At 37.3% G+C, this 23206-nt stretch overlaps 1 protein-coding gene across 3 annotated transcripts in view; it reads right to left on the bottom strand.

Moving 5' to 3' along the window:
- Window positions 1-16046: 16046 nt before the first annotated feature.
- The window catches only part of NELL1 (neural EGFL like 1), a gene marked incomplete at both ends in the record, with an annotated part of 934260 nt that continues 927100 nt past the window's right edge, over window positions 16047-23206 (bottom strand). For all 3 annotated transcript variants that reach the window (XM_080695282.1, XM_080695280.1, XM_080695281.1), the window contains 3 exons: window positions 16047-16097; window positions 17190-17414; window positions 20208-20384. In XM_080695282.1, coding sequence (XP_080551408.1) covers window positions 16047-16097; window positions 17190-17414; window positions 20208-20384 — 453 coding nt within the window. The remainder of the gene's footprint in view (window positions 16098-17189; window positions 17415-20207; window positions 20385-23206) is intronic.

Below are 23206 nucleotides of genomic sequence, written 5' to 3'. Positions count from 1 at the left end.
TAATATTTATCAAATTAAATGACTCCAAATTACCTGACTGATCTCACCATTGTCTTCTGGTCCTATGCACAGTAGGTGATCATTCCCAATCATTTGCAATTTGCTTTGAATTGTGGGTCTATAATACACCCATTTATCAGCATTTCACTTGCCCACATGACCTGACTGCAGAATCCAACCCCGAAGAAGTTATAAGAATTATCCAGTTCTTCATCCTTTTAGAAGCCCCCTCCCCCACACACAGCATCTTCATTCATCTCCTTGGAGAGGAGGAATAAACTGGGTATTTGCTTAATAGCTCATTAATAATGCCAAGATGTTTCATGATCTGAAGAACAGTTATGTGTAGCTTCATAAATGAATGCAAGAGGTCAAGGCAGCAGATAAAGTCAAGATGAGAAAAAGGTATCAGCAAAGAATATACTAATGATGACCACTATTTGTTGAGCATCAGTAATGTATATATACTTCAAGTGCTGCTTAATCCTATAAATCTGTCTCAATCTATGTGTTCTTACATTTTTATTTTTTTATATAAACAAGGAAACTGACATTTAGACTGGTTAGTAACTTTTTCACAGTCAACCCAACTAAGAGGTAGTGGAACAGGGATTCACACCTAGTCTGCTTAGTGCTCAGTCTTGTGCTCTTTCCTCTGTTTATTCTCATTCTTCTTCTGTTAGCATTATTCTCTAGCCTTTGTTCTTGTGTTTCACTCTGGCATCAAACTCATGTGCTTGGCCATCACCCCATGCTCCAAACTCTTCCACTACATACCCCTCACCTTAAATTGTATAAGTCCTCTAACCCAGAATCAGCAAAATTTTAAATCTTGCTAGAAATAGTGGCACACACTCATCATCACAGTACTTTGAAGGCTTAAACAGGAGGATTGCAGCTTAGAGGCCAGCCTTGGCATCTTAGAGAGACACTGTTAAACTTAGCAAGACCTTGTTTCAAAACAACAAATAAAAATGGCTGTAGGTGTGGCTTGAGGTTAGAATACCCCTGGATTCTAATCTCCAGTATAACAACAACAACAAAAAAATCAAATCTCAATTCATGCCAATGATTTCTGAGGTTTATTTCTGAACCTAACATTCTATAAGTCTTCTGATTGTCCCTTGACCAGGCTCTTTGATCTCTAGGAATGTTGGGCTACTCTAGTCCCCCTGCAATTTCACATCACAACCAGTGACTGTTCATATCTTGTTTCCAGAGATCCTTTAAAATAGTTCATAGAATCTCCATCTTAAATGTGACCAAAAGAAATGCTCAGCCTTAGCAGTGGCTTTTTCAACAATGTTTTCAGTGTCAGTTTGGTGCTGTGAATGCCTATAAGACCGTGTTTTATATCTTGCTCTATTAATTTTTGTGTTCCCAAATAATGTTGTCCAAAATAGGTAACCAGCAAAAATAAACATGTAAGTTCATAAATGATTGAAAAGTAAGCATGAGCCATAGGCAGTTGGTTAATTTATCCAGAACAGAGTTATCTGAACAAGATGTGTGCAGATGCTGGTGGGGGGGGGGGGTGCATGTTCCAAGGGCATGCGCCACACATCCTGCTGTCTTTTTTTTTTTTTTCTCCATCACTTGAGCAAAGTCCTCCGACTTGTCTCCTTAGCTTTGGAGTCGCTTTGCGCTCTTTCTCATTTTAGCTATAGTGTATCATGTAGACTGTTTGCAAAGACCACAACTTTTTTCTGGTCTTAGTTACTCAGCTCTACCTTTAAATTTTGTGTTTTTCAAAATATATCATTTTTTTATGTTCTGAGCAGTGGACAGTTTTAGTAGTTTTTCCCATTGTGGAGTGAGAGTGATTTCTCATATTTCCTAAGATTGCTATGTAAAGTGACTAGAAAGATAAATCTCCCAGCTGAAAAAGCAGTGTGATTGAACCATCTAGATCCACAGTAGCGAGGCAGATGATGAACAAGCTTCTGCCAGGCACTGGACAGCTGGATGCATTTCACAGCTCACAATGCAACCATACTCATGAGAACAAATGAAGACTCACAGCTCTGTGAGAAAGCAGCAGCGGGATGGTCGCAGACAGCTGAATGTAATTACCCACCTCACCCAGAATGCAAAAGTGAAAATTAACAGCTGTTGATTCATGGGGCGAGAGCGCCCTTCCAGCCATGCATGGAATAGGCACATCTATTTTATCAAATGCTACATAGCAAGGTCCTACTGAGAGTTACAGTAGGAACAGGCAGTCCTTCAAGCACCAGAATGAACCCCAGGTCCCCTGAAACCCAGCCTGATGGAATAGCTCTGCTCTAATCTTCACTCAGACCACCCTGTTCTGCAGAGAGCTTCCTATTCTCATTGACCACTCTACTTTCTAGCCTAGTGCTCTTTCTTTTTCCTTCCTTCCTTCCTTCCTTCCTTCCTTCCTTCCTTCCTTCCTTCCTTCCTTCTTTTTTGTATTGAGATTGAATTCTGGAGCATTCTACTTCCCAGCTATACCTCATCTCCATTCATTTTTTTTTTTTTTTTTTTTTTTACACAGGGCCTCCCTAAGTGGCTGAGGCTAGCCTCAAGCCTGCAATCCTCCTGTCTTAACCTCACAACCACTGGGTTACAGGTGTGTATCATCATGCCTGACTTGTCTTATTTCTAGGAAAGTCTTACTGTTAGTAGGCAACTTAAAGTCTTCCTTTCTCAAACCCCTGGCTCCTCCATGTAGCTTTAGCTTTAGAATCACAAATGTCCCGCTCACAGCTGTGCATTACAGGGCAATTTCATATCCTCATTTCCTCATCAGGAAAGTGTGGGTTTTATCTCTGACTTTTAGGAGTTTGAAATGAAACATGGTTTAATGTTACTGCAGGTCTTTTGGGTCATAATTAGTTTTTTTTTTTAAATATATTTTTATTGGTGCATTGTAGTCAAACATCTTAATGGAATTAAAAAATTGTGGAGCTGGGCGTGGTGGCACATGCCTGTAATACCTGTACTTGGGAGGTGGAGGCAGGAGGATTGTGCAGGTTTGAAGCCAGCTATGCTGGCATAAGAGACTCTGTTTCCAAATAAAATATAAAATGGGTCTGGGAGTGTTACCCAAAGGTAGAAGGGTTTCCAGGAACCCCAGTACCACCAAAAAACAACAACAACAACAAAAAAAACTTGTGGAGATATACATGCACACATCACCCAATTAGCTTTCATCCAATCTCCATTGCATTCCCTCCTCCTCCCTCATTCCCATGCTTGATTTAGTGATTTTGTTTGTTTGTTTGTTTGGTGGTACTGGAGTTTCTGGAAGCCCTTCTACCTCCGGGATACACTCCCAAACCTATTTTTTATACTTTTTTATTTGGAAACAGGGTCTCTTAAGTCAGCACAGCTGGCTTCGAACCTGTGTGATCCTCCTGTCTCTGCCTCCCAAGCGCGGGGATTATAAGCGTGCACCACCATGCCAGGCTACTGATTGACTTTGATATGTTTGTTTAAGTATATCATGTACTTTAAAGAGTTTCCATCTTCTCCCCTCCCACTCTCTCAGATAGTTCACCTTAATTGCTCTTCTATAGGGCCCCTTCTTCAACTAGAGTTCCTCCTGTTGCCTATTTCTCCCTAGTTTTTGCATATTAGGAAAAGCATCTGATTTCTTATTTTTGTGACATTTCCTGTAAATGCCATAATTTTGTTCTACTTTATGGCTGGGTAAAAGTCCATTGTGTACATATTCCATAATTTTGTAATCCACTCATCTATTGATGGACATCTTGGCTGGTTCCATAGTTTGGGAATGATGAATTGTGCATCTATGAACATAGATACTTGTGCATTAGTTTAGTAGTTTGGTTTTCATTATTTTGGGTAGATACCCATAGGTGGTATTGCTGGATTATATGGTAAGTTCGTTATCATTCTTCTTAGGATCTTCCATGCTGTTTTTCAAAGTATTTGCATTAATTTGCAATCTCACCAATAATGTATTAGAGTTTCTACTTATCCACACCTGATTAATTACACTTTTTCTCTTCCTTATAAGTCCATCTTTTATTTTCCACACTATTTCCCATTTGCTGAAATCATGACAACTAGAAGGTGAGTGACTTTGATGAGATGATCCGTTCACACCCAATTTTTTAATAGAGGTCACTTGGATCTGGGTATCTGCTGAGAGATGGAGTGAGGCAGCGGCATCTTCAAGTACTTCCTGACCACACGGTTGCATGGACCCGCTGGGCATTTGCTCTGCAGCAGGCCCCAGTCCAGCCGTGCTGCTTGGCAGGCTCTGATCCCAGCCTCATAGGCCCTGGCACCTGCCTTGCCACTTCACAGGGTCCGATACGGACCTTGAAGGCCCAGGCACCACCTCACCACATAGCAGGCTCCGATCCCAGCCTCCCAAGCTCCAGCACTGTCTTTTGCAAATGCTGGAAGCCCGAATACCTAGTAGCAATGAGTTTTATCTCCCTTCCGAAGGCGGAGGTCCACAGCCTCACCATGGAAAGCAGGATCTACTGCTCCAAGCACACCCTGGTCCCCAGCGCTGTGCAGAGGAGTGCAGTGGCCATGAGTTCCATGTCTCCTGGGAGGCACGGCACAGCGACCCAACCCGGCTATGCGGGGCTCCCCTTGATGCACCCCAAACATTTTTCTTACATAGTGTGTCGTCCAGAGTTCCTGAACATGTGAGGCAGGAGCAGTCTACTTTCAGGGAGATTTCTTCAAAAATTCAAGGTGTCTTGGATTGGATCTGTCTGCCTCAACTGAATACTGGCTGCCACTGTCCCTGCTGCCATCTTGGTCTCCCTTCATCATATATATATATATATATATATATATATATATATATATATAAATATTTTTTTTTTGGTGGTACTGGGGTTCCTGGAAGCCCTTCTACCTCTGGGCTACACTCCCAGACCTATTTTTTATACTTTTATTTGGAAACAGGGTCTCTTAAGCCAGCGCGGCTGACTTCGAACCTGCGCGATCCTCCTGTCTCCGCCTCCCAAGCGCGGGGATTACAGGCGTGCGCCACCACGCCCGGCTTTCAATATTTTTAATAAAAGAAAACAGTATGTGTCTTTTGCAGAAGTTGGGAGCCTGAGTACTTAGCAGCAATGGATTTTGGCTCCCTAACAAGAACAGAGGCCCATAGCTTCACCATGGAGAGTGGGATCTGCTCTGGGCACATCACGGCCTGCAGCGCGACCATCTTCATATATTAGATTTTTATCAGCCTTCTCCGAGCTCCAAGAACACAGATTTTGTATGAAGTGCCCATGGGATACTCAGTGGAAAATTAATTGGAGTCACTAGCTTGTAGTCTACTTTCTGAACACAAATGACCATGCTTATTCAAAATATGTTCTAATGAGTAAATCTACATGATAAACCATAAGTATTCTTGGTTACTAAATTTAATTGCACAATCAAAAGATGACAATTAATCTGATAGAGTGCCACCCGCAATGGTAGAGATTTGTTCTTACCTTTGGGCGCAAAGGGAGATGCAATATACACCTGTTCACAGGGATAAAAGAGCAGTAGGCTCAAGCCTTGTCTGGGATACTATCAAATGTGAAGAAAACCAGAATTTGACTTTCAGAGACAAATTTATGAAGTTTTATGGGTCTGATTTAAATTCAAAATAAATATTTGATTTACTATGTTTTATTATAGAGTTAGACACCTTTTTAAAGATAGGAGCATTTAGCTTAACATTCTACTTCTGTACACCAAGTACTATCTATGCACTAGTGTCTTGTGTAAGAGTGGCAACGAACCCATCACTTGCTTCTTGTTTTCTTACAATTTCCTCTTCAACTCTATTCAGGGTTTCAACACTTTGAGGACTTAAATTCAAGTTTCTCTAGAAAAATTACAAAATGCTATGATGTAGGTGTTCTAGTCTATGTGTATTTTTGTACACTTTGGCTAGAAGGACATCTTTATATTGGAATAAAAATTACACAACCACATGTGTATATTAGTGAATGCAAAAGTGAAGCTTGTGTTGTAAATAAAGAATAATCAACAACTCATCACTATAATGTGGTTAAATTATGATTGTAGCTTTCCTCATCAATCATGCTATAGTCACCTGAATGGTGACTGCCGAAAAGTTTTGTTTGCAACCTATTACCAAAGATTGTGTTAGGTCATTGAGGGTAAGTGAGTTTAGGGGGAGGTTTTTGCAATTGTGATTAAGTTAAAGGCCTTAAAATGAGGTCCTGATTATTGATGGACCTTAAATAAGAGATTAGAGTCATATGGACACAAATCCTGAATGACAACCTGGAGTTATATGAAGTTGGGAAAGACCAGAAAGGAATTGCACCTGAAGCTCCTGGAGGCAACGCAGTCCTGCTGACACTTTGACTTCAGATTTCTATATTCCAGAACACTAAAATAATAACATTATATTGTTTTAAGATACCAGGTATGTGACAGTTTGTTACAGGAACCACAGAAAACAAATTCGTGCACATAATTTTAATTCTTATGCTCTCAAAGAGCATAAGGCACTCTCCTTACTCTCTTCAATTACATTTTTAGGTCTGTGTCACCTAGGTTTATTTTCTGTATTTTTCTTATATGTTGAGTAACAGGATAAAAATTCAGATGGGCTGCATCTACCATGACAGTCTTGTTATTTATGGGAAGATATTCTGCAATTTTCTTATTTTTCCTCTGCAGAGGGCACTTGGAGAGCCTCCCAGCAGGTCTTGTGCTTTCTGTTTTCACATCCTGCCTGGGCTTCTTTAGTCTGCTTTGGTTCATCTGGCTTGAATCACAGTGGAGTTGGAGCAGGAAATACCTTGAGCCCAGCTATCTTGCTTTTCTACTAAGCTGCCATAAAATTTAATCACAGTCAGTACATCTATGCAAATTAATCCTTATTTGTTGCCTGGGCAATGAACAGTTCAATGTTAAAATTTCTGAATGAGTACTTTCTCCAAATGCATGATTTATTTCAGAAATGGAGGTGTTTATGGTATTTGGTGATGCCTTTGAACAGTTAGATAGGCTGTTGATGTTCTTCTCCCTTAAAAGCAAGTGTTCTCATTGCAGGAGTAGTGAACTATTCAATAGAAATATAAACATTCACGCTTTACAGAAGCAGAGCTGAACACACTGAGAATTCTGGGGCTCAGATGCAAATAAAAGCAGTATGATTAAAGTGAGTAAGTGGGAGAGTATGTATGCAGAACAAGTAAAGAGAAAAGCAATTGATTTCCTGACCTATAGAATCTGAAGGAGTGCCATAACTTATAGGGTTTCCCGTGACTCTAAACCAAGGGCCTATGGGGAAAAAATGATTCTGGGGGTTATATCAGTCCAGAGACGTTTTGGATATCCTAGATTTATTCTTCTAAACTTGGATGCAAATTTTAAAACTCATATTGTCATATATTAAAATTCATATTTAGCTATCATACTCCTGAGAGCTCAGGCAGGATCTCATATTCAAGAGTTTACCTAGACTCTCAGGGGACACTTTGGACTTTTGAGTGATGTTGGAACTGTTAAGATTGTGGAACTCTTGGAGATGAATTACATGCGTTTTGCATTGTCTGGTGTCTAGAGGTCTAGGGAACTAGAGGTGGAGTATAATGGTTTGAATTAAAAATGTCCCTCCATAAGTGAATTTACCAGTGTTAGTCTCGGCACTCTGTATTGGGAAGAGGGAAAATGGGGAGGTGGGAGACACCAAGTGCCCTATGCATGACTGTCACTGTCAACATATGATTTACATTGTAATGTGAGACTATAATGCACCAAAAAGCATATTATAAAAAATTAGACTTATGGCTTGTATAGAAAAGTAGAAAATCAGGGTTATAGTAGACTCACATTCTCAATTGGCCATGATTAGCTGAAACCTTTGAGGTATGTGTCCTTCCACCTTACTCAAGTATTCTTAAATTCCACTGAAAGCTAGAGAGTGTGTGGGATGCCAGAGGGACTCCTTATAACGGAGGAGATCCCCAGTGGAGCCAGGGAGAAAAGGTAGGGGAGGAAGAAGGCTGAGATTCATTAATAGACTGCTACCTGCTACTATGTGTATACATGTGAATATACCATAGTTAACCTGGACACTCGGTATCTGGAGGGAGGGAAATGGGGAGGTGGGGGGGTTGCCAAGTACTGTGTGAATATATACCATTGTTAACATGATCTACATTTTGATGTGAGACTATAATGCACCAATTAAAAATACAAAAAATGCATTGCCTCTTACATACTGATATTTTAAGATGTTTAAAGCCTTGGTAAGTCTGATTTTCTAGCTTCGTGACATACATTTAATATCATTTTGAAATCTCATACATGAAACAACCTAAGAAAAATTCCTCCTCTGGAGTGCCTTGTCTATGCACAATCTTCTCTGCTTTCTTTTCAAATATGAATGAAGGACATACTTCATCATTTGCAAATATCAAACATATTGTAGCCCAGATTTTTGTTAGTTTTTCCTCAAAATATTTTCAAGTTTTCTAAGATGCTGAAGTTATTGTTTGATTTTTTAATAAAACGAACATTTTTATTTTGCATTTAAAAAAAGCATTCCCACTGGCCACCCTCATTATCTTTTTGTCCTTTGCATTTTTAAAACAGAAGTGCTAAAATAATACAAAAACATGTAAATGTCCTCTTTAACTTGAACATCTTTTGAACCCAGGGGTATTCTACCTCTGAGCTGCCTCCCTAGTCTTATTTTTTTATTCTTTACTTTGAAACAGGATCGCACTGAGCTGCAGAGGCCTCACTAAATAGCCGAGGCTGGCCACAAACCTGAGATCCTCCTGTCTCAGCCTCCCAAGTGCTGGGATTACAAGTGTGTGCCACCATGTTTGGCTTTGAACATCTTTTAATCATATGAGATTGGAATATCAACTAGCAACTTCTTTAGGTAAATTTGCATTTTCATATGGTTAAATATTTCTCTAACATACTGTTTTTCTTCCTCAATAATAAATTCCTTCTCTTTACACAAATTTCAATCCCCCAGGCATTGAAAGGCTTTTGCAAATTAGGGAAATGCCCTTTTTATAGTAACCTAAATCATTTCTACACAAAGCTTTGGATTACATGGTGGGTACTAATTTGGATAGTTGGCTGCTAAGTTCTTGCACACTGTAAGAGCAGTGGTGGGCAGGCTGTGCGGGTACATTCCTGTAATCCCAGTACATGGGAGGTTGAGATAGGAAGATCCGAAGATCTCAGATTCAAGGCCAACCTCAGCAACTTAGCAAGACCTTCAGCAACTTAGTGTGATCCTCTTTCAAAATAAAAAATATAGAAATTAAAAGGTTGGGGAATGAACCCAGTGGTAGAATGCTGCTGGGTTCAATTCCCAATACCATCATGAATGAATGAATGAATGAATGAATGGTTGTTTGAGTTGTTACAATCCCTGTACCAGGATCAGTCAGATTTGGATCTTCTTCAAAGTTCTGTTGTCCCTGATTGAAGCTATAATACAAAATACAAAAACCCCAAAATGATATCAGTGTTATAAAACACAAAACCAAACCGGGCATGGTAGCGCACGCTTGTAATCACTGAGCTTGGGAGGCTGAGACAGGAGGATCGCACAGGTTCGAAGCCAGCCTCAGCTACTTAGTGAGGCTCTCTGCAACTTAGTGAGACCCTGTTTCCAAATAAAGTATAAAATATGTCTGAGAGTATAATCCGGAGGTAGAAAAGCACCTGGGTTCCACCCCCAGTACCACACACACACAAACACACACACACATACCACATACACACACACACACACACACACACACACACACACACACACACACAATTATTATTCCAATGGGGGGTGAATTCAAGTGAGGGTACTGCAGTGGCAAAAAAAATAAATAAATTTAAAAGGTCCAAGTTTGATATGCATGGCTATAACCAATATACCTGAAAAGAACAACTTCTAGGAGAAAGTTTACTTTGGCTCAGGTTCAGAGTTCTCATTTCATGGTCAGCTGACTCCATTGCTCTGGGCCTGAAGAACATCATGGTGGAAGGGCCTGTCAGAAGAGCATTGCACAGCTTATGGCAGACAGAAAGCAGGTAGGGGACAGGAGGTAGAGTGAACAGGATGGGCAGAAGATAGATCCTTCCAGAAAATGCCTCAGTGACCTATGTCAGCAACAGGCCCCACTGTCAGTAGTCCATTCAGCTATCAATGTATTAATCCATTGATTTATGAGGGTTATAGCCATCATGATCCAATAAATTCTTTAAAATCCCACTTCAGTACACATGAGATTTTAGGAGATAGCCCAGATTAAAACCATAACTGATGTGTTTTTTTAGATGATTTTTGGACATGTCTTCTCATCTTCAGTCCATTTTTTTTTTTTGAGACTGCCCAGTACAGAGCTTGAAGTTCTAGTAGAAAAGATAATGTTATATTCTCTTCTATTCTTCCAAGGTATATAACAGGTAGTTTTTATATTTTTAGAGTAATGATTACATATATATTAATTCACAATGATTACATATATATTAATTCATAACTAAACCACATAAGTATGCCGATGAATAAAAAGGTGAATAAACAAATGCTCAGTTCTTTAATAATGTCACATTGCTCTGAGAATGAAAATGTGACTGTGGCCTTTACAGGACTATGGCTACAGCTGGAGGGTTTAGTCTCCCTCCGCAGCCTCATATCATTGGTCCTTTACATGCTTGCCTGGAAAGATATTCTTCTTTTTTTTTTTTTTTTTTTTTTTGGTGGTACTGGGCTACACTCCCAGACCTATTTTCTTTTTATTTTTGGAAGCAGGGTCTCTTAAGCCAGCGAGGCTGGCTTCGAACCAGCGCGATCCTCCTGTCTCCACCTCCCATGTGTGGGGATTACAAGCGTGTGCCACCATGTCCGGCAGGAAAGATATTCTTACATCATTGTGTACATATGGCTCTTCCTGTTCTCCTGTTCTCTTCTTATCACTCCCCTTATGGAGGTTTCCATGATTATTCTCTACCATTAGCTCCTCTTCAATTTATAGTTTTGGTTTTTTTCTTCCTAGTACTTGTATAGCTTATTATACTGCTCAAGTAACTATTTTACTGTTTATTCATTTTACACATGCAGCTTGAAATGACAGAGATACAGACCAATTTTGTCTTTTTCATGTCTGTATTTGGAAAGCCTGCCACATTGCTACTGATTTAATGAAAGAATAAACTCTGAATGAATAATGAAATTAGAAAACAAGCTATTTATGGGGATTGCTTCCCAGTGCCAGATTTAATTATATTCTGAGGGTGTAGGTGTATGTGTGTGTTCTTTTTAATCTTAAGAAGTATTTGCTTTTGTAAACTGTTTTATTTTCCCTCAGTTATATTCCTATAAAGCCTGAGATTGAGTGATTGAGTAAATGGTTCATTACTGTTGTGGACTTATCTATTCCGCCTGGTTTTGTAATCATAATGGTTCATGAAAGTGTATCCAATTTTTTATAAAGCAGTAGCATGGTTAGGAGGTACATGAAATGCAGGGACAATAAGGAATACTACATCTTGTCCATGTGTGTAATTAAGGGCATCTTTTTAAAAAGAGTAGAAAAATCTCATTTGAAATTGAAGTGAGGATGCACATATGGAATCCTTGGCAGAATGACATGGGGAAATTCAGCATGGGCTAGGTCAGAGTTCTAGGTCTATGATTAATTAGTTGTAAACTCTGGGCTCAAATCATTTAATTACTCTGAGTACTCATTTCCTCCTTTGTAGAAATAAAGGTGAGAAGTTGGGTCAATAGCATTCAGGCTGTGCTTTGTCACAAGCTGTTGAGTTTTAGTGGGGGATATGAAGGGGCTCCAGATGTCCCACTCTGGTTCCAAACAGAATATCTACTTTTATCCAATTTTAATATTGAAGCATAGGATAAATTTTTGTTTTCTTTCTTTTTTCCTTTAGTACTGGGGGTTGAATTCAGGGCCACTCTACAACTGAGAAATATTCCTAATCTTTATTTGTTTTGTTTTGTTTAGAGATAGGGTCTTACTACTAAGTTGCCCAGGATATAGCCTTGAACTTATGATCCTCCTGAGTACCTGGGATTATAATCATGTGCTATGGCACCTGCTGAATTCCTTTTTGTAAAATTAGTTTTATTACTTAAGGCCATCTGAAAGTCATTAGGTTGGATTGTTTTCAACATCCCATCATATTTTGTGTGTGTGTGGGTGTGTGTATGTGTGTGTGTGTGTGTGTGTGTGTGTGTGATCATGTGTTTGTGTGTACTGGAAATTGAACCAAGGGGCATTCTACCACCAATCTACACTCCAACCTTTTTATTTTTGAAACAGAGTCTTACTAAGTTACTGCATACTGGCCTGCTGTCATCTTGTCTCAGCCTCGCAAGTTTTGTGATTATAGGCATATGACACCATGTTAGGCTCTACCCTATTTTTGTATTATGAAAAATATGAATTCAATACCCATAAGACTTAATTGAAAAATCATTCTATGCATTGATGCTAGAAGAGTAAAAAAATATACACAGAGCTAGTTTATAACCTAACCCATATAGTCTCTTGTAACCAAGAAACAGGAAAATGTGTATTAAAATTATATAACACTGACATAAGTACAGATCTATAAAGATTAAAAGAGGAAGAAGATATATATATGTGTGTGTGTTTGTGTGTGTATATACACATATACATGTTGCATATGAATATGGATAGCATATACATATTATATATGCTTTGCAGGTATACAAAAATATAATATGCAAATATATAACAAAATATGCATTCATATGAATATATCCATATAAACACAGAAAGAGGCAAAATTATATTTAGTAGATATGTATTAGTTAATATATAGAAATTTAATCTCTTCTAAGATTCTACTTCCTGAATCACAATGCTTTAACCATAATAATAATAATAAGAGGATAACTATAATTCCTTATGTATTTTTTATTATTTCTTGCCAATGTGTATGTCAGCATCTATGACTGTGGTGCAGACAACGGTTGTGGTCTCTAAGGAGAAAGATTTGTCAAACACCGCTTTGGCTCATTAAATGAACACAAATTTCACACTGCAAATTCTTGCACGGTAGCTAAACACATTTTCTCAGGAGATTTAACAGGGTTTATTTTTTTGGTTTTTTGTTTTTGCAGTGCTAAGAATTAAGCTCAGGACCTGTGAATGCCAAAGAAATGCTCCACGATTGAGCCACATCCCCAATTGCCAAACTTTAGAAAGTAACTCTTTTTTTTTTTTTTTTTTTTTTGCGGGTCTGGGGATGGAACCCAGGGGCATTCGACCTCCGAGCTACACCCCCTGCCCTATTTTTTATTCTTTATTTTGAAACAGGGTCTCACTGAGTTGCAGAGGACCTCACTAAGTAGCTGAGGCTGTCCTCGAACCGTGATCCTCCGGTCTCAGCCTCCCGAATGCTGGGATTACAAGCGTGCGCCACTACGCCCGGCTTAGAAAGTAACTCTTTTTTAAAAATAATTTGGTCAAGCTAGGCGTGGTGGCGCACGCTTGTAATCCCCGTGCTTGGGAGGCAGAGACAGGAGGATCATGCAGGTTCAAAGCCAGCTGCGCTGGCTTAAGAGACCATGTTCCCAAATAAAAATATAAAATAGGTCTGGGAGTATAGCCTGGAGGTAGAAGGGCTTCCAGGAACCCCAGTACCACCAATAAAATAAAATAAAATAAAATAAAATAAAATAATTTGGTCAAGAAGGTATTTCAGATAATATCTTTCAATAACATTCCCCAATCCTTTCAAAGATTGTTAGTACCTTCTAAAGCCCCATATAATAGTAATCTATAAGGCAAGTCTCTGTTTTATTCATCCTTGTTATTAGTAGAGCTTAGCAGGGTACCTCATGTATAAAATATTTTTTATTTTTTACTATGTCACTCAGGGTGGTATCAAACTATTGAAACACAATAATCCTCTGGCCTTAGTCTCCAAGGGGCTGGGATTAGAGATATTCACCACCACACCTGGCTCAATATTTTTAATACTTAAATTTCATCCATTATTTTATTAGAAATATATCCTTATCAATAGGAATCGACAGTATTTTAAATTGTGCTAATAATCACCAATAATATTTTGCCATCAAATTAACCCAGATCAAATTTACTCCATCAGGTCTCAAATGATAAGAAAATATCTCTTATGACTGTATTTATAAAAAATAAAAGTATTTTAGGATGAGCCATCAATGCTAGAAAGCCCTCATTAAAGCATGAAAATATACAAACTCAAAACTGTTGAGTTTTGAGAATTTTGGGGGGGAATAAAAGCAAAACCACTTCAAAAAACACATTAGTATTCAGTCATCATCTATTCCACTGGTTGACAACGTTTTTTATGTAGAGAGAAGGATAGTATTCTTGGCTTTGTGAGCCACATGGTATCTACTGGAACCACCAGGTTCTCTCTGCCATTGTTTCTCTATCACTATAGACAATATGCAAATGAATGGACTTGTCTGCATTCCAGTCAAAGAGAAGGAGAGCTAGATTTACACAGGGATCCTTAGTTTGCCAATCCCAGACACATGCAATCACAAATAAGTCTTGTAAATATTCTTGGTTTTCCAAGAAAATTTGAATTAACTGAATAGCCACAAATATTTTCAAAAGAGTAATTTTCAAATTCTTCACTCCAAGGTTTCATTTAAAGAATTAAACTAAAATAGAGATGTAATCTAATTTACCATATTATGTCAGTTTTTTTAAAATATAATATTGAAATTGGTTTTATTATAAAATTGATTTCATGCAGGGAACTCCATTTTCACAATAAATATTGATTACCATCTCCAATGGAGAAATATCAATAAATAATAATGATCTGGATTTAAAATTTAAAATTAATAATTCTATTTAGAAGTAAAACATTATTTTTGGCGTTACAACATAATAAGTCTTTTTGCTATTGGGTAAGTAAGCAGAAATCCACAAAATAACTTAAGTCAGAATAAGATGTGATTTACCTGAAAGTACAACCTAAGGTTAAATTCTCAGCTCAGATAAAATGTCATTTACACATTTTATTCATTTGGTATAACCTATTAACTGTCAACTCTTAAAAATATGATAGTGGTTCAAGTGGAAATATTCATTGTATTAATGTAACTACTGAGCATACAATTAAATTTTCCCAAAAGTATCCCCTTCATTCATTTGAAAGGCAATCTATTTTAATGAAAAACAATATTGGATAAGAAATAGGAACTTTGGTTACCAACCCCCATATGATGTAAATCAACCAACTCTGGAAAGACTGGTTGACGCGACTCCTGAATTCATGCTTCTGTAATTAGGGATAATACTTTTCATCTGTAGGCTGATGATAACTTTTATTAATAGCTACTACAGTTGTTAATCAGTAGGCTTTAAGCATCACTACTCCTAAATTGTGGGTTAAGATTTTGTTTCATTCATTTTATTTTATTTGTAAAAGGAAGGAGTCACCTTTCAAGTGATTGTAATTCTTGTTTGTAATTCTTCCTCCTTTAATATGTAACAATTGTCTTCAGCATGTTTAAGCTGAGCAAGTAGGCATTTAAGTGTGTTCAACAGTTTGAATCATACGTATGATGCAAAGAGGACTCTATGTATTTGTCAATACATCTCACAGTATGCAATGGGTGGGACAAAATCACAACAGGCAATTTTATTTTTAGAATTTGATCAAAAAATCAAAGAAAGTAAATAAATAAATGGTGCTGAGTTTCTTATGTTCGTACACAAAATAAACTGAAAATTACATCAACATTTACCATGAGATCATTTCAATGTATTTGCAAATGATCTGATCAGGGAAACATGATTTACAACACGGGAAACTTCTATTAACAACCACAGACTTAAATGCACTGCACTCTAGGTCACCTAGACTAGGCTAGCAAGGATGAGCAAAGTGGTAGGTCCAAAAGGCAACCCCCAAACACTTTCCTCTGATGGAAACTTTGGTAATTGTCTGTGGTAGAAAAACATCAATTCTTATTCTTCATTATGTTGGATAGTCATTTTGTCCATTTTCCTCCTGTGGTGAGTCCATTTTTATATACTTCAATTATTTTGAAGACACTCCAGATCCACAGAACAGCAGACTCTCCCATTCTGTACAACAAAGATATAAGTGTTAACCTAGAAAGACACAGGTCATTGAACAATCTGCAGTGTTCACAGGAACAATGCTCAGCACCGCTCCTATGCAAAATTATTTGCATTTTGAGTTAAAAATGACTAGACAAAACAGTTCTCTGAAAGTGCTAGAGGAAAAGTGGAAGAGAAGGAAGTACATACAGGCCCTCCTGGGGTTTCCTGCTGGGTCTATTAGCAGTACAATTCCATGCCAGGCCTGCAGGAATGTCTGAGACACTTTCCTCCTAATTCAAGTTTTCACACAACATGATGGACTTATTTTAAGTAAGATCTTTTCCTAAATTTAATATCTTAAATATGACAATTTCCATTTTAAAAGTTTATCAAAAGTATCACAAATTGGGCATGGTGGCACATGCCTGTAATCCCACTACTTGGAAGGCTGAGACAGGTTGGAGACTAGCCTCAGCAACTTACTAATGGGAATGTTAAATAGATGTTTTTCCAGAGCTTTTGACATTAACCACTGCTCTAAATTTTCTATCTTTAAAGCTCTTCATGAGCTTTGAAGGAAGTAAGGGCCACATTTTTAATCTTAAGAATACATGAAAATGTTTTATGAGAAAATTCCCAAAAGGAGAGGGAAATCTTCACAATTAATCAAATGCTGTAGACACTTTGATTATTAAACAAAGCAAACAATTTCACAGAACACACTTTTTTCTACACATTAACAATTTTATAAAAGAACTTGTAATAGTTTCTAGGATGAAAGAACTTCCCCAATTTCTTAATTTATTCTCCTAATGTGCAGGTCAAAATAGATTAACTTAGTCATAATTTCACCTAGTGCCAATTGATAAAATTCTTCTATGGTTTAAAAACAAGAGAGATTGTTTTTATCCCACTCTCATTTGGAATTTGCATTTCAGCAAGGTGCTACTATGATCTCTTCAGACACATGAACCTCCTGTGAGAAGTACGTGCCTGCCTGTTCCCACCATGCCCCATGGAACCTGTGTACTCAAGAACATCTGGAGTGAACATCCTGTCAGTGTTCTCTGGTACGCTGTTCAAGGCCTGAATATCCTCAGGACATCCAATTACCTTGCATTTACAGGTTGTGCAGGGAGATCCTGCCATTGTCCACACTGCACCACTAAGCCTTGAAACCCCAGAGCTGTCCAGGCAAGTTTTTCTGATGTCATAGGCAATGTTATCAGCCAGGCAGGGGTCACTGACACAGCGAGGACAACACTCCCCTTCCAAGATGGCTGTGTATTCGCAGCTCAAAGTGGGGCAAGCAAGTGGCCAGCAATCCACCTCTCCTTCCTGTGGAAAGAAAGCCAAAAGTGATTCATCTTTGTCCCTTTGTACAGTTTATTGCTAGAGTGTCATAGGAGGGGAGGGAACCCAGTGATTTCCGACATTTTCTCTTAGAATGTTACTAGTTAGCATATTATTTGCACAGTTTGTTTCTTCCTTGAAGACACACCACACATAGCATCTTCTTCTGAATGCTTTTGCTGACTACCTATTCTATAGTCCACAAAAAAGTTAGGTCAGCTTTTTTGTATGCCACACACAGCCTATGATTATTTTTATATAACATATATATAATTGTGTCATAATTATCAGTACAGTTCCACATTGAATTTTGAGATTTTAGACCTTGGGGTGGTTTCTTTCTCTTCCTCAAACTCACCATAGTTTGGGTCAATAAACGCTAATAAAATGAAAAAAATAGATAAGCAGAAAAAGTACTAATTGGAATGTAAAGGGATATTAATTTCTCTTAAGGTCAAAAGTTGAACTAGAACCACTATAATATTTTATCAACTTCATAAACTTTGTTACTGGTATCAAATTTAAAATTGAAGTTAGGAATCTTCAGGAGAACCATTTCAGATTTCTTTTAATGTAACATGCAGCTAGTAGCAATTTATGTTAAAATTCAAATGAAGCCTCTATATGTCTTAAATCTGTCAGCTGTGGTTCCATTGTGCTGCCAATAATAGAACTATTTCTCTATATATCCTCTTCTTCTGTTACCATGACAATTATAATGTATAGTAACACTTGTTTAATTATTCAGTCAGCTTCAGGAGACTATAGCTTTTACAGGTGTAGACCATTTCTATCTTGCTCAGTATTATATCACCCACAGTCTAGTACAGGCAAACTCTTGATTGATATTTATTAAATATGATCCATATTTCTCTCAAGTAATTTTCATATTCATCTTCAGTAGCTTTTGTTTTTTGAAAAAAATAACCTTAGGGACTGGGGATGGAAGATACACTTTTGAAATTCTAGCGATTTTTATGTAAGATTATTATCAATTCTTCTGGCTACCTTATGATTGACTTCTTGAAAAAAATTCAATTTTCAAAATGATATGGTGGCCAATTGTAAAGTTATATTGGACATATTTGTCCTTGGATTGCAATTTGAAAAAAAACTGTACTTTAAATTTATGAGTTATAGTCCTTGATATTAGAAGTGATTAAGAAAGATGTATGTTATTAAGATACCTGGAGATTTCAGATAATTTGATGGAAATTTAGAAAACAATTTCTCTGAGTGATTGTTTTCATATTATATCTGTGGCCTGAATAGAAATGTATTTTCAACAAATGTTTATCATCTAGCTAAGAGTTTCCATTACAAGTTGACTCAGGTGGTATTCTCCACAGTTGTAACCCCTTTACAGATAAAACATAATATTCACTATAAAAATGTGTCCTAAAAGCCATCCCATCTCCAAAAGTGATAGTTTGTTCTCTAATATGAAACAGAATAAAACTGATCCAAGAATTAAGCCTTCTCTCTGGACTTTCTGAGATTTCATTATGGTATTACTATCATTGTATCAGTGTTTAGACAATTTCCATTTTATCTCTATGAGCATTTAGAGTCGGAAATGCATTTATCAAGCTAAAAGTATTAAAAATATTAGCAACTATACTAAGTGCCTCCTATGTATCAACTACTGTTTTTGTCCTTCACATCCATTCTTTAATCTCCATAGCCTTTAAAATAGGTCACCATATACATTTGTACATTTTAGGGAAAGAATAACCATTAAATAGTTAGGACCTGGCTTAAGGTAATGACATGAAGCTATCATATAAGAAAACCAGGATTTAATTTTTAGTTTCCATCACTCATCCTCTGGTACTTCTATTATATTTTCTTATCTCTCATGTTAAGACATTTAATGGCTGTATCACAAGAAATAAAAACTTGGCTCTATGAGGACTATAAATACCAGTCAAGCCAGGCATAGTGGCACATTCTTGCAATTCCAGTTACTTTGGAGGCTGAGACAGGAGGATTGTGGGTTTGCTGACAGCCTCAGCTACTTAGTAAAGCCCTATGATACTTGGTGGGGGCTTGTTTCAAAATAAAGAATAAAAAATATTTTTATTTTATCTGGGGGTGTAACTCAGAGGTAAAATGCCACTGAGGTTCATTCCCAGTACTGCCAAAAACAAACAAACAAACAAACAATAACAATAGAATATCTGAAAGCTATCTGTCTTGTAGGGATTTTCTTGATCTAAAAAAGTCTTTTAGCCAGGCGTGGTGGCACATGCTTATAATCCCAGCATTTGGGAGGGTGAGACCAGAGGATTGAGGTTCTCGGACAGCCTCAGCTACTTAGTGAAGCACTCTGTAACTTAGTGAGACCCTGTTTCAAAATAAAAACAAGGGCAAGGGGGGTAACTCAGAGGTCGAATGCCACTGGGTCCCATCTCCAGACCAGCAAAAAGAAATAAAGTTTTTTATCCCATTAAGATGTATGACTACAATGTACACATAAAAAACTTTAAAAAATAAATAAATATCCAAAAATGTAATATCTATAAACTAACATTGCTTGAACCAAATCTGTAACCTAAATACTTAAACCAAATATGTTCCATAAATAGGTTATTTTAAATTGTGCATGACATTTTCTGTACAAACTGAATGTCTTTAGGCAGAGCATATGACCCTTAGTTAGCCATGTACCACAACTCTGCATTAGAAACAGCTGAGAACTAGGGCCCACAGGCAAATGAGTTGGTGACTTCTTCCAAAAAGTCAAGGGACTGCAACGTCTACAACAAACCAACATACCAGACACCGACACTGCTGGCAGTTGTGGGTCCAGTTGTCTCCACTTCGATACAACTTGTGTCCATTTTGGTCTAAACATTGACTTGTGACTCTGGTGTCACACTCTTGGCAACAGAAAAGGTCAACACTTGGATTCTGGCAATCACAAGCTGTCCGTCGGCAGAATATCTTCCCGTTCTATTTAGAAATGAGGGCAAGGAGATTTTATCATTAGTATGATGGACAGCCATGTATAAAAACCAAACCTTGTGAATATTGTACAGACCTGTTAGTAAGGATTTATTAAAGTTATAATCACCCTTTAGCTGCCTCTCACTTTCTTTAAAACATATACATGTTTGTGTGCAAACACAGTCTTTCTTTCCCTGACCTTTTCTGAAGAGCCACCCAACTCAAGGTAGAGACCTCTTCACTTTGAAATGAAAATTCTTTTTCCTCAGCATTTCCTTAAAATTATATTCCTGCATAAGAATTATAGTTAAACTGAGCAGTTAATCATGCATACATGACCAAGAAATAATTTGTGTGGAAAATTTTATTACTGGACTTTCCTTGTTTATAAAAATGACATATACAAATAAACTAATCTAATTTTATCCCTGTCTCAATCCTGAAAGGAAGTCTTATTGTGGGCTTAAAAAAAAAAAAGAATTAACTGAGGTCCAGAAAGGTGAAATGCCTTATCTAAGGCCACGCAGGGAGAAGCATCTCCAAAAACCACCACAAAATTTCTTCTACTAGCAGCTTTTAGGCTGTTGATTGATGTAGTGACATATCGATGTCAATATGATATATAATTACAATGCACCAATAAAAGTATACTACTACTACTTCTAATGATGATGATGATAATAAACTGGACATAGTGCTTCATACCTGTAATTCCAGTATTTGGGAAGCTGAGACAGTAGGATCACAGGTCCAAGGCCAGCCTCAGCTATCTCATAAGGCTTTCAGCAACTTAAGGAGATTCTAACTCAAAGTAAAAATAAGAAATGGAGCTGAAGGTGTAGCTCATACATAAAATGATGCCCATGCATTCAATTCTCAGTGTCTCTAACTAACTGATTAAATAAATAAGTAAAGAAATAAAGAAATATATAAATAAATACATAAACAAATAAACACAAGCTTCTAACCTCAAAAGGAAAAAAAAGAGAGATTATAATTAGGTGTCACATTCCATCTTGAAGCAATTCACCAAATTATCAGCACAATACAATTTGTAGAGTACTGGCTCTAGAGACTCACGAAGCATTAAAAGTCCACAGCATTCAAGCATGAAGACTGAACATTTTTCACCAGCTCCCAGTTTATGTTTTATAAGATAATACCTGTGGCCAACATTTATGGTTATAATTTATTTTGCCAAATGTTTACAAAATTAAAGGATCTAAAAGAATTCTAAAGAAACTAAAGAATGTTCTTAGCCTTAAAGGACATGTAAATAATAGTCTCTGTAGCAACCTCATTTAAAAGTCATCAAGACTACGCGTGATGCTCTTCTGTTAAAGAACTCACTGCTATGGTAGACATTTAATGTATGCATCTCTCTAAGTCTCTTAATGCTAAAAATTGGAAACATACTGGGTGCATGCATGTGCCTATCATTCTGAACCTCATTGTGAGGTATAATTACACAATGGACCAATAAAAGTCTACTTTTTTAAAAAAGTTGAACTTTTTGTTATTTCTCTCCATAGACTTTAGCTCACAGCCTTGATAATTATAGAACTCTCAATACCTTCTATCTCATTTCAATCCTTCAGTTCTTAGAAGACAGTTGTTAAGAATTCACTGAATTGTCTCACCTCCAGATTAGATGTCTTCACTTCCTGACTATCCCCATCACTTTCAACCCTGTCACTGTCACAGTTGCCGTCTCCTTGCATAGTTCTCAGTAGTTCCTATCATCTTCATCACTATTATCATAAACCGAACACATGTGCCATATACTATGCTAAATTCCTGACATGTTAGTGAAACATATATTTAATCATTATTATTTATGGATAGAAATGACTGTCTTCATTTCTCAAGGAGCTGGACAAGAAAGAACTAAATATAAGTTGTCAGTAACAAATATGAATTGGGACTCACATCACCTTGCTTTAAGTGCTATACTTTTTTAATGCAGCCTGTTTTCTATATTTACTTTCATATTTGGTTATGTCATATGTATTGAGCTTAAAGGAAAATAATGCCTCATTAAACTGTATACCATCTTGTGCAGTTGGTTGTTTAGGAGCAGAGAATATATTACTTGATCTTTATCCCTGTTGCATTTTACCTTGTAGAGCCATCTCTTCTGCCTGCCACAATGTCTTCTAAATGCTTCTTCTGTCATCCAACACAGATTCTCCTCCTTCACAACTTAGAGACATCTGCAGACTTGATGGGTCTGCCTCAGGGTGTTCATCTACTTATCCATAGCAGTGCTGAATCAGACAGTGCTTGCCAAGATAAGTGTAGTGTCAGCTAAAGTGGAAACCTTTAAAAACTTTACATTCTTTATAGAGAATGGAAAGCAGATGCTGGCTGCATATGCAATAACTTAATAGTTGTAAAAAGGCTTTCCTTCAACTGCATGTATTGGGTCTACTGCAAAGAATGACAAGAAATCAGAGTGTTTCAAAATATCAAGAAATGAAAGATTATACACACAGATAACTGAGTGTGTATATGTATAAAGAGAGGGTACAAAAGACTCTAGAAATAAGCAGGTCAGAGGATTCAGATAGCCCAGACAAAGAAGTATCCAGATCTTAAAAATCTTTTAATGATAGGTACTTGGCTTACAGCCCATAAGACATTATTTTATATTTTGTGTATCCCTGGCCTGAAACGAGTCCCTGGAAATTTATTTTAACCAACACAAGCTAAGAAATGTAATAATAGCAACAACATAAAACCATTTTGTCAACTCACCTTTTTTATGGCACCATATTACTCTTTCCCAAGAATACAAGCATTAAGTCTGAGGAACCAATGTGGCCAAT

The sequence above is a fragment of the Muscardinus avellanarius genome, assembly GCF_963383645.1.
Source record: "Muscardinus avellanarius genome assembly, chromosome: 1".
Lineage (NCBI taxonomy): Eukaryota > Metazoa > Chordata > Mammalia > Rodentia > Gliridae > Muscardinus > Muscardinus avellanarius.
The sequence above is the reverse complement of the archived record's forward strand: the minus strand, read 5'-3'. Positions and strand labels throughout refer to the sequence as shown.